This window comes from Typopeltis vanoorti, chromosome 3, assembly GCF_054136105.1.
Source record: "Typopeltis vanoorti isolate ZY-2024b chromosome 3, IOZ_Tvanoo_1.0, whole genome shotgun sequence".
Classification (NCBI taxonomy): domain Eukaryota; kingdom Metazoa; phylum Arthropoda; class Arachnida; order Uropygi; family Thelyphonidae; genus Typopeltis; species Typopeltis vanoorti.
This window is the reverse complement of record NC_143551.1, coordinates 135,080,484-135,093,419: the sequence shown is the minus strand read 5'-3', so window position 1 is coordinate 135,093,419 and position 12,936 is coordinate 135,080,484. Positions and strand designations below refer to the sequence as shown.

Below are 12,936 nucleotides of genomic sequence, written 5' to 3'. Positions count from 1 at the left end.
GTCTTTCCGAACGTATTACTGTACTTTAACTACTGTAGCAGTTCACATCAGTAGCAAGAAATATATAAAGAACGTGTGTGGAAAATAGCTGTCATGTGACCATAACTTACCCCCGGTATATTTTCGTCCTTCCATTTTCCTTAACCCAGTAATATCAGGATCCCTTTATTGGCCCGTTAAGATAATTTATTTGGTACGTGTGTCTGCGAATATCTCGAGGCTACGCATTGATGGAGTCAGAATACGCAATTACTGGTCCGAACATCCCCGTAATTCATACGGGAATCATTAGACGAGAAATGCCTTAGCAAAAATAACGCACTGATTATTATCTTGAATTTCTAGAATTCCAGCAGATGAACGCTTGCGTAATTGAAATGGACGGAATTAGAATTCCATTATTTTCTACAAAGTCAGGTTTTAATAGTCGTCGAGCGCCTATGACGAAACTTTTAAAATTTCGTAAACAACTTTGCCTGTTAATTTAATGAGATGATTTAAATAAACCATTATGGCGACAGAGACGATTATGTTCGGATAAGGTAGGTCAAGTTAATATAATTTACAATACGATTTAGCGTTAGAATCGTGTTTGACTTATTCTGTCTATAGAATATAATATGATTCTGCACTAGCTAACTCCGTACTTGGTAAAAAAAAAAAAAATTCGAAAAAATTCTTTTGGTGTGTAAGAAAAGGTCAAATTATACGTGATGATGGAAAGTCCCCCTCTCCAACTTAAAATATGGATGGAAGAAAAACAAAAGAAATGTGGAAAATATAGAAGGAAAGAGGGAAGAAAAATTGAAGGAAGAAAGAAAAAGAAGAAAAAGGAAGAAAGAAAAAGAAAAAAGGAACAAAGAAAAAAGAAAGTAAGAAAAAGAAAAAAAGGAAGAAATAAATATTGAAGAAAGAAAATGAAGAAAAAAGAAAATAAATATTGAAGGAAGAAAGAAAAAGAAAAAACGAAGAAAAAATATTGAAGGAAGAAAATTATTATTATTATTAAGAGAGACCTCCAGGGAGTCAGAGACTCATCGAGGGAGGCCACATACTACACACACACACCAGCTATCATACTTATTCTTGAATTCATTCACGCTGCTTGCACTCACAACATCCAATGGCAATCCATTCCAGTCACGCATCACCCTATGAGAGAAAAATCTAGCCCTCACACTCTTCTTAGCGGCCTTCATTCTTAGCTTCCAAGGATGCCTTCTCGTCCTCTCCTCATCCTCCATAAATTGAAAAATCCCATCAATTGAAATCCTGTTTGACTCTTTCAGAAGTTTGTAAGTCTCAATCATATCACCCCTCTTTCTGCTGTTTGCTAGTGTCTGTAGTTTACAAATTCTCAATCTGTCTTCATAATCAGTATTCCCCAATCCTGATATCATTATGAAAGCTCTCCTTTGCACTCTCTCTAACAATATATTAGAATCACAACGGAGATCAGACCTGCTCACAATAGTCCAAGTGAGGTCTTATCAAGGCCCTTGTAAAGAGGTAAAATAACATCCTTATCTTTACATGTGAACATTCGTTTCAGCATTGCAATTATCTTTCGAGTTGTATTTGCAATCTTTGCCACATGGCCCCTGAACTTCAACTTCCTATCTACTAACACTCCAAAATCCCTGGCCTCATCAGTTTCTTCTAGCCTAATCTAGTGTATGGGAAACATTTAAACAATATTTAAATGATGCGATATCAGAATGTGTCCCGAGAGTTCGAAGAATAAATAGATAGGAGTCAAATGGATGTGTAATCTTATTAAGCAAGAGATTCGTAAGAAAAGGACGATGTGGAAGGAATACCGTTTGCATAAGGATGACGTTCGTTATGAAAGTTAGGAAGAAAATGAAGAAATAAGAAAAAAATATTGAAGAAAGAAAAGGAAGAAAGAAATATTGAAAGAAGAAAGAAAAAGAAAAAAGGAAGAAAAAAATGTTGAAGAAAGAAAGGAAGAAATACGAAAAGAAATATTGAAAGAACGACACGTGAAAAGAAATGTGGAAGGAAGGAAGGAACAATTATGAAAAAGATATGGAAGAAAAGAAAGGCGTCAAACTGACTGTAGAGCACACTGTTGAATTATTACAGTTTTTTTCTTCCTCGTCTGTTTTGTTCCTTTTTATTTATTTTTTTTTTTTTATCAACGCAGTGATTTCCCTGGAGCGAGATTTGAACTATTTATGCTCCGGCAGCAGCCTTGGCTATCTCTACTTTATTTGCCCCAAATCGTTAAGCTAGTTTTGTTTCCTTCTTAGATAATGATTTGCGTTTGATTTTTCATTTCTTTCGCCATTATCTTTGGTTCATCAAGAAATTAATTAGCTCCACTTCTTTCATTAGCATAATCGTTCATCTGTTCCGAATGTGGTTTGCAAGCAAATGCATTGAAATGAGCGAAAATATTTCACATTTTTCCAATATTGGAAGAGTAAACTATTAGAGTTTACGAGGGGGGAGGGATGCAATTTATTCTCAATTTGTTGCGCAAAAATAATTTTACTAAAATTGAGGTTGAAGATGAAAGACAGGTAATTTATTAAAACTATACAACCTCCCATCCCCCTTTCCTTTGATCACAATGGGGATTCACTGGATGGATATTAAATTTCGACGGCTTTCACTTTCGTAGCAAAGGAGTTTTATTTTCAATCTTTGAACTCAAATAAGATTAGCTACTGCCGGGAGCTTCAAGAGCAATTTCTACTAACGGTGATGTAGATTTTTGTTATCTCCACGTCTTGTTACCATTATTGCCGGAGAGAATGAAAAAAATCAATGTGACGGATCTTATTAAAGATTTATAATAGTGGAATATCTTAATGATTGCCATTTTCTACTATGCGTGTCTGCAAATGGTTATTCGTGTTTTGGCCAAAGCTAGTACTTGATATTTTAAGGTAAGTTGGGATTTGCTATTTAACTATGGATCGAAACCTGTTAAGCAAATGGCTGGCGGAGACAACACCTCTCTTACAGTGTTTGTGTCGCTTTCTCTTACCTCATAACTGTTGTTACAGCGTTTACACTGGTTTTCTTTCCGACAAGCCATTCTAAACTCTTGTTACGTTCTGTGTTCCAAGGATGGTTGGTCTATGTATGACAGAAAAAAAAAATCCCAATAAATATACTGCTACGGCTAAAGAGTGTACTCATTGAGTACCCCATCTGGTTCTTTTGTGTCTTCATTCTCACCAGTAATATTTCACCATGAAATAATAAGAAAGCTGACAAGTTGCTTAATTGCATTTCGGAATGGGCCTTGGTTTTATGTGCTTGTAATCGACGTCGTCATTTTTATGCTCTACCTCTTCAGAGCAGCCCATTATGGTTATTAGGCCACAACAATGACAACCCTCTACGAGTAACAATAAAGTCGTTACCATGGCTACGGAAAATTGGTGAAAATGCCAACAGGTCTTCGAGCATGTTATTTAGTTGTGTTCATTTGCATATAAAGCTTTAATGTATACGCATCACCTCCAGTGGACAGCAGCTATTTTTGTCATTTTGAAACTTATGTAATCCCATTAATCTCGTTCACAGCGTGATCAGTGTCCACCTTTATTACATTCCGTTTTTGTGTCAGAATGTTTAGTTGAGGCCACGTTTTACTTCTCAAACCCAATCTCTGAAAGGAAGAGGACTGAATAACAAACAAATTTTATTTATCGGGTTGCTCAATATATTATTCTAAGAGACTTTTATCTTAGTACCCACACGACAAAATATATTTGAGTTTTTTCTGAATAAAATGCGACAAATGCTAGAAGCTTCGGGTAATTTATAGAAAGTAAATGAGAAACAAAGTGTCATCACTAATTTCCTACACTTTTTCGTTTCTTACCACGAGCGCCTCCAGGACACTTTTGAACTGCTGTTTGACCGGCTTCAGTCCAATTCCAATGTAAAGTTTTAGCGACTACTGGAGGACAGTATCGGTGAGCTTTAGTAGGAATGATGCGTTCCGTGGTAGTGAATGACGTTGTGGTAACCGAAGGTGGAGTACCTGAGGGGAAAAAAGTTTAGAAATTTGTAAAATTTGTAAAAATTTTGTAAAATTTGTAAAAATTTTGTAAAATTTGTAAATCAAACACTTATTTCGTGTAATTGAAAAATTGGACAATAGTTTTTAGTTAGATACTGTGTTTGCCGGTGCAACATATAGTTTTGTTTGAGTCTATACAGCACAGTTTCTGTATAGACTCAAATTAGTTAGCGCCGTTTTTATTCAAGCTGTCTCTAATTGATTATTTGTTGAGAAATATATTACACAGACTGCAAAGGCCTCTGTACCTTGTTCAGTGATACAATAAAACTACTTGTTTTTCTTGCATCTGCAGTATAGTAGCTATTGGGGAGGGCGTGTTATTTACCGCGGGGAGCGAGTTACTATCCCCCCCCGACATGAACATGTTTAAACCTTTTTTATTTTCTTAATTTCTTCTCTCGTAAAGTAAAATCAGGGGTGAGAGTTATATTCGAGTAAATACGGTTAAAAATTAATAATCTATTGTCTGCCGGCTGCCTTCCTTCTGGCCAGTGACTCCAAATTTAGGATAACAAACCTGAATATTTAAAATCAGGTTTGATATTTTGAATTTAGAGTCACTACCCAGAAGGCCATGGCCATTGAGTAATAACCAGCTTTACTAAGTATTTCTTATAGGGAGCATCTTATAATGCCTTCCTTATAAGTATCAGGTGTTTCATGCGTCTAAACTTTGTTCCCACAGGACTTGTAGGTTCATCAATAACATTTCATATTTTGCATCCGGCAAGTGAAAATGCGATTTATTTTTTCTAACTCTGGCTCAACATTGTTGAAATAACGCATGCGCATCATCTTACCTGTAATTATGAGCAGTTCACTGCTTCCTACTTCCGCTTCTTTAGATACGCTGATTGCAGCTTCCGTTGTTCCAACTCCACTCGTGTGACTCGAAGTGTCGGTGGGGTAATGAGCGGACGGCGATGGGGTGACGGTGACATTTCCCGTGTCTGTTGACGGTGATGGGTAGGGTCGAGCGTACCGAGTGACAGGAATAATGATGGGTGGCCGACTGGTTGTGGATGAAGCTGCAGTGCTCGTGGGAGAGGCTGGAGTGACTGCTGATACTGGCGCGGACGACTCTGCCACCAATGGTACAACGGACATTGGACAAATTAGTAACTATCTGGGACCGTCTTCACACACACACACACATTAATAACAACTATGTCTCAAGCATGCAAATAGGGTAGTTATCTCATATGATTAATTCCAATAATATTATAAATACATTGCATATGAAAGACCTCAAACAATATATGATAGTAGGTGTCGTTGTAGCTTAACATATTTTAAAGGCTTTTCAATCCTAATGTGTTGCTGGTTCCTTAGCGCTGTTATAATCATCAACAGAGAATTATAAGAATGGTTCAAATTCTAAATCGATGGCTCAGGTGCTTCTTGGAGATAAAAAAAAAAAATGTTCGGACAATACTCAATGGCTTCCATTTGCCAATGATAAAATCAAAATTAATCAAAATATTATAATCCACTAGGTAAAATGATAATTAATTACAATTCCTAGGACTTATTACATCCAAAGTCTAAATTATTAATGATGTTTTTGAAGAAAAAAAAATCTGGTTACGGTTTAGAACGAATGTTTTTATTGCTACAAGTGAACCACGCATGAGGGGAACAGTACCTGGAACACAGTGGTAGTGAGCTTCTAAATATTTCAAGGTACCCTGGCAAGGATCTCCAAAGACGGCAGTAGATGCCTGCAGGCTACAGTTGGTCTTCATTCCACAGCTAAAATAAAATTTAAAAAATAAATAACATCGAAAAAAAGGTGGAAACAGGGCATTCATCCGAACTGTGAGCATATCAGTATTTTAATTACTGAATCCTTATTTTACATACTACAAGAAATATACAGTATAATAGTAAACATCAAAATCATTTAAAATTCGTACGCATTTGAATAATGTTTTCCATGGGAACATCCTATATCATAACATAGAAACAAAAGTAAAAAGTACATAAGCGAGTGTATTGTTACGTCATAATCATATGTTACATCATAATGAGTCTAGTACAGATAAATGCTTACAACTGGTTAACTTATTCATATTAATAAAGGCAAAGCGCGAATGTATTTAACAATGCATGAAATGAAGTCGTTAAATTGACGACAGATTTTATTGAGAAATTTTATTTTTCTGCGTGAACTCCTGAGGAGAGTTTTGCTTTTTCAGTAAAAGCTAGACTTCATCTTGTAACAGAGAAGATTCTTCTCCAATTGTCATATATTATAAATGACCCAGTCTTCTTCGTATTATCAAGATTCCTTAAAATACTTAATCTTATATTTTAAAGATCCTTTGCTGTTTTTAAGAAGTTTGTGGTAAGTTAACAAATATACGATTTGTTATATTCGATATTTCTTTCTTTTAAATGTAGTTTGATTCAGAAAGAAATTTTACCTGTCTTGGATCACCTGAAACGACTGATGAGATGTACAATCAACGCTCCAGTCCAGATTGCCGTGTTCGTTACATATGCTAATACTGAAGCGGCCATAATTAGCTCGCACCAGTTGAATAAGTCGCCCTTCACCACAGGAAATGTGTAATTCTCTTCCTTCACAAGCATATGCAGTACGGTAGCGTGGTAGCTCTGAAAGAAAGAAGGATGAAAACCAAGTAAGAATGTGGTAAGCAAATAAATTTATTTTATTAGTGCTAAGCCTAAAAAATTAAACTAGATAACGATTTTGATTCGTAAGAAGAACGAGGTATTTGTGTAAGAAGGTTTTTTTTTTGTGTATGTTGTTAAGAAATTTTATGGGTTTAATGAAGTCAGAGAGCCTCCATAGCTCAGTCGGTATAGACGAAGTCCTTTGGTCGGAAAGACCCGGGTTCGATTCCCGTCAGTGACGTGAGGAACTTTTATCTGGTCTCTTTCGCCTAAAGGTGAGTTAGCCGGTCTCTCACACTTGCCCCGTGAACACACATACACTTCTACAGATATAAAACACTCCTGGAATAAGGAGTAATCAACCTATCCCGTAGGGATTTCGGTTTCGAATGCCTACACAATAAAGTGTGGGTCTGCACGTGAGCGAATGAAGTCAGAAATTGGGGAAAGGTGACTATTCTTCATCCAGTTCCCCCCTCCCCCACCACCACCCACAACACACAAATTAACTTATTTCATGTACTATGTGTAAAACATAGATCGCTCGGCTAAGGACAGCACACAAATTTTTAACCTTTCCCCAGGGAAAATTGTACTCCCCTGTCCCAAAATATTGCCCTAGTGCGGGCCTAGGGTTAAATATATACGGCACAAAATAAGTTTGCTCGTACATCAGCAGAAACTTTCATCAACTACATGTCTCTAATAGCAGAGTTCCCCAAGATAAAAAAGAAAAAAAAAAACAATAAACTTAAGTGAAAAGTTTACAGAAAACTATAAATAGTTACTTCTAGCTGTCATAAATCACACGCTACATTTTCTCTTTGTTCACGGCTTCCCCTCCCCCCTCCTTTCAAATCCCACTTGTGGCGCACTAAAATCATGGTGTCTGCGTAAAATGCCGTACGGTGTGGTTTTGGACGAAAGTAAAACGAGACACAAGACAGACTCCTCGACTAAAGTCCCCGGAGTGCTAGCGAAACGCAGAGAGGTGTTGAGTAAATGACAGCCACCGTACTTACACAGTGAATTGTTAGCGGCTAAAAGTGCATTTTCATCAACGGCACGCAGGCGATTTTGGTTCCGCCGAAATCATACGTTTCACACGAACGTATGTGTGTGTTTGACTGAAGATAAAAGAAAAAGAAGAAGAAAAAAAAAACTTGGAACAAAGTAACTCTGAGATATTCCGGTGTAGTGGATCGTAGAAGAAGATAAAGAAAAAGAAACTTGTCCATTATACTTCTGAATGAATGCTCTTGTTTTAGTTTATTATTTACGATGTTGCTACATAGGAGAGTCGCAAATACAAGCCCATTTATTTATTTTAATGATATTTGCATTTTGCTATATTGCGATAGTTTTTTGTTCGTCAGAATCCATTTGAATTAGCAAAATCATTCATATGATATTACCATTTTCAATACTTTATGATTGTGATATTTGAATGATGGGAAAATAAAGCAAATACCACATACAGAACTTCATCTCAACAATTGTTTCATCATGAAAACCAGATAGAGTGATTATTACTTTCAACAATCAGTGAACAACAACAATTATCTTGAAAAGCAAAGTTTGTAATACTAATTGTTGCCTTTAACAATCAAAAAGCAACAGTTGCCTTGAAAAGCAAATTTACGATATAAATTGTGGCCTTCAACAATTAGAAAGCAACAATTACCTTGAAAAGTAAGTTTGTGATGCTAATTGTTGCCTTCAACAATCCGAAAGCAATCGTTGTCTTAAAACGCAAGGCTGAAATACTAATTGTTGATGAATTTCTTGTGTTATAATAGAATAACATTAAATCTATAAGTGAAATTAATTAATAAATTGTGACGTTTGTGGCACATGTTTATTATCCTGAAGAATAGACGAATGACAGATATATACTCGCAAACCAACAAAAAAAAGTATCGTAATAAAGAATTCCTGTTTACATAACGTAGCTAATCATTGGAAGATCTTTGATCTCTTGATGGATTGTTCATTAACGAAATTACGATTTTTCTTTTCATTATTCAGTCATAGTAAATTAAACAAAATGCTGAAACAAAACAATTACTAAGCCTCATGAACTTCTTTTGATTTTTATCGTCTTTTCACCAAACATAAACTCACTTTTGACCACTCGTACAGTATAAACGCAACGCATTGTGTGTGTGTGTGTGTGTTTTCATTAGAAAGAAATAATGACAAAAATTAGATACATGATCGATGAGGTCTAGCTTCAAAGAAAACTATTTGCTGTAGGCATCCAAGTCTTAAAGATTTATTTCTTCGTCTCTACCGACCCTATTAAAAGAAAGTCTTGTGAACATTCGTTCATTACAACATAATTGAGACTACCTGTTTACTTAGATTAAAAACAGCGAGTACTAGTGTCTAATGTGTGTCTGCAATCCACTAGGGAATGACAATACCACAAGACTACAAGCTACCAAAGACATTTTCTTTGCGGACTGTTCTCAGTAATGGGTTTCAAGCAAATGTCAACAAACCATTTTTTCCCAACGATGTGCAACATTCTGATTCGTCTACGATGCTATCTTCTGCAGAAACAACATTTATTTTGGTTTCGTTTGGGGATGGGGAATAAGAAAACCAAGATTGTTCGTTGCCCACAAAATTGGATAAACTAAAAGGCTGTAATTTTAATAATAATAATAATAATTTGGCATCGACTTGTATATATTTTATACTTAAAATTACAATTAGTTAATTAAATTAAGTTCCAGGTTTAAAATGCTGTACCTTTTCCCTCGCCAGATGTCGCTAGTGATGTTAATGCACTAGATCCTGTTATCTATTCGCTTAACTGCTAATCTTTTTTATCACAATTCCTGAATAGCACACGAAACCTTTTTTTACTATGGAACAGTTATCGTTATGTATAAACTCCGTAGTCTTTCTTTATTTCCAAAAACTCTCTTGAGGCCTGTCAATATTTCGATGACTTCCGCGCGCAGAGAACAGATTGCATGAAGTTTTTCTGAATATGATGCGCCACAACAGCCAGTGTGTTGTTTTGTATGTTGCAGGTGCATTTTCCAACTTGTTTTTATCTTCTAACGTCTGAAAGACTTAGCAATCGATTTGTTTTTCTAACAACTTCTTGGTTCTGGGTTTTTTCCCCCTTTTTTCTTATCTTCAAGAACGTAAAAGGTAAGGTAACAATAACAGCGGAACAGAAGCAGTTGGTGGGCAATGTTATAGTCCAAGGGGGCTTCAAATTGGGGTTTAAATCATGACGGAAAAGAAATGATTTACATAAGATATTTCACTAACAAGACTTTCTCCTGCACTCATGAAGTTACTACAGAAACCAGATACCAGACAATAACCGAATAAACTGGAGAGAGTGTCCAACATACGCGAATTGGGTACACTGCCTCTCCAAAAGTATTGCAGCACACACGATGTGTGCTGCAATAATGTATCCTTTATAATCTCCTTGGGAAATCATATTTTTATGTTATTTATGCCATACAGACAGAGATAACCAATTTTATTTTAGAAATAAAGGATGGCTTCCATTACAGTATAACAATTCTTTTCTTTTGACTTTATTGTAATCCTGGAACGGGATCGCATATAGTATACCAAAATACCGTATTTTTCGGACGATAAGACGCACCCCAAATTTATGAGACGATTTTTAGAAAAAAATATTTTGTTATATAAAGATATTTACAAATTCTTACTCAATTTTTATTTATTGTTACAATCATTTGTATTAGCAATGTTCAGTTCATCTTCACTCTCGGTACTATCACTCGTCTCGTTAATGTCACCGTTCGTATTACTTTCGTCTGAACTGTTGTTGTCACTCCCTTCAAAAACTGCGTCATCTTCGGTACCATCCATCGCATTACTTATCCCCCTTTTCTTAAATGACTTTATAATCGTCTCTTCTTTCACAGTTTCCCATGAATTTTTCACCCATGAAATTGTTGGCCGTTTCATACGTCCTGTTACTGTAACATCGTGATTTGGCTTTGCCATCCATGTGCTCCTCTCTTATTTTTGAATGGTTTATTAATAGATCCATCCAAGGATTGTGATATACTTATATTCCTCCACGAATGACAGCTAATTCTGTATTCATTTCTTTTAGAAGCTTCTCGGTTGATTCTGTTTTATGCACTCTGAATTGATCCCACACTAACATCGCAGGCTTTTTAATCAACTCACCTGGACGTTTTGTCCATATCTTTTGTATCCATAATTTCATTCCTGTTTCGTCCATCCAGCCTTTATCTTGAACGTGGATAATAATGCCACGAGGTATTTCATCTCTCGGTAACATTTTTCTCTTGAAGATTAACATGGGGAGGGGGAGGTAGTTTTGTTCCGTCCGCGCAACAAGCTACAGTGTAGTGAGTTTTTTCGTGACCTGTTTTTTTGATCATTATTGATTTGGTGCCTTTTGAATCTACTGTCCGATTTGAAGGAACATCAAAAGTTAGAGGCACTTCATCCATGTTTGCAATTTGATTAAGCTCAAAGTTAAATTTCCTTCTCGCTGTTATGACAAATCTATGGAATTCTATAATTTTAGCTTCATAGCGAGCCGGCATTTTTTGGGCTAGAGTGCTTTTTGTACGCATGCATAACCCGTGTCTTTTCATAAATCTAAAGCACCAAGACGGTGATCCGGTAAAATCTAAAATTCCATTAGCCCATCGTTTCGCTTCAAAAATTATCATTTGCGTAGAAACAGATATTCCCATGTTTCGATGATTTGTTACCCAATTTTTCATTTGTACTTCTAATTCTGGCCATTTTCTAGGCGCGAACGGAATGTTTTCTTGTGTTTACATAGCAGTTTTAATTGTTCCTCTTGTTTTCTCCACTCGAACCATTTTTTCTGTTGGTGGTGGACCAAAATGTCTTTCTGCTGCTCTGTTTCCATATTGTTTGGCATAATTTATCACATTTAATTTATAACTCACGTTATATGAAAGTATTTTTTGTTTTACGCTCATTTTTTCTAATTTTAAGATAAAAATTTTAACGACTTATAAAAAATAATTCAAATGAACCGTACAAAAGCACATATGTTTACACATTAATGACTGTTGACGCTCTAAATCGGTGATTCACCCACATGCAGCGAGATAACTTAGGTACCTACCTTCAGTGGCGTACTTACTAATTTTATTAACATATTGCGCCAGTAATTGAACTTTGGTACAGTGTCAAGATTCGTATTTCAATGTTACCTTCGGATCATAAGACGCACCCCAATTTTAAGTCGATTTTTCTATGTAAAAAGGTGCGTCTTATGGTCCGAAAAATACGGTACTTTGTTCTTAACGAAGTCCGCATACTTGTGATGCGTATTTTGGGAGTTCCTCTAGAAACGATGGAGATCATATAACCACTCAGCTATGAACAATCATCTATTCTAAACTCGCTGGGTCAGTTTAGTCCTTATGGATGCAGCGAGTTTTGCATGATTGGAAACTAGGTTTTACGTCTCGTAAAGCCAAACGAAGAATGTAGTTAACAAATTGCAGTTAAATAGCTTCATTATTCGGAAGTGATTCAAACCAAACGAAACCAGTCCAACCCTTGACAACGCAAACTATCAGCATGCAGACAGAAAGTGACTCTCTGTTGTCATGGAAACACGATTCATTGCGTCACATCGGTCTTAGTCAAGAAACAAACTAAATTGCTTTTATTTTGAAAGATTAGGTTAACAAAAGGATGGCCGAAATAGAATAAAAAGACAATAGTTAAATAGTTAACAATACTAGAGTCGTTTATTTCTGCTGCTTCATTCCAAAAATAGGAAATCAACAATAACAAACAAAAGTAATAACCAGTGACTGCTCAAAAGATAGCCACTGGTCATTTTCCAGTTGACCTGATCAATTAGATCAACTATGAAATTAGTGACACCAATAGCCGTTGGTCAAAAGGCCGTTTAGTGAATTAATTTATAATTGCACATTGTATACGAATTACAGTACTTTGTTCTAGTACATGAATTAAATGTCTTGCTTGTTTTTTAATGATGGCTTATAACGATTTGTCCGAGGGAAGACCGTTATAAGTTCAATTGATCACCAACTAGAGGAAGTTGTTGTACTCTTTCTTTGGTCGATTCCCGAATTTCAACCTTTGACACAATGAGTGAGGTTTCCCTGCCCGGAAACTCAGGGTTTTTTTAATCCAGAAACAAAAAATCGACCATAGAATTGTTTCAGACATATAAA

The 12,936-nt window shown here is 35.9% G+C and overlaps 1 protein-coding gene across 1 annotated transcript in view; it reads right to left on the bottom strand.

Moving 5' to 3' along the window:
- The window catches only part of LOC150108581 (latrophilin Cirl-like), a 191,347-nt gene that overhangs the window by 35,636 nt on the left and 142,775 nt on the right, over positions 1-12,936 (bottom strand). The window contains exons 3-6 of the mRNA XM_090390865.1: positions 6,493-6,685; positions 5,712-5,818; positions 4,867-5,148; positions 3,863-4,024 (exon numbers count right to left, since the gene is read on the bottom strand). Of these exons, the coding sequence (XP_090246991.1) occupies positions 3,863-4,024; positions 4,867-5,148; positions 5,712-5,818; positions 6,493-6,685 (744 nt within the window). The remainder of the gene's footprint in view (positions 1-3,862; positions 4,025-4,866; positions 5,149-5,711; positions 5,819-6,492; positions 6,686-12,936) is intronic.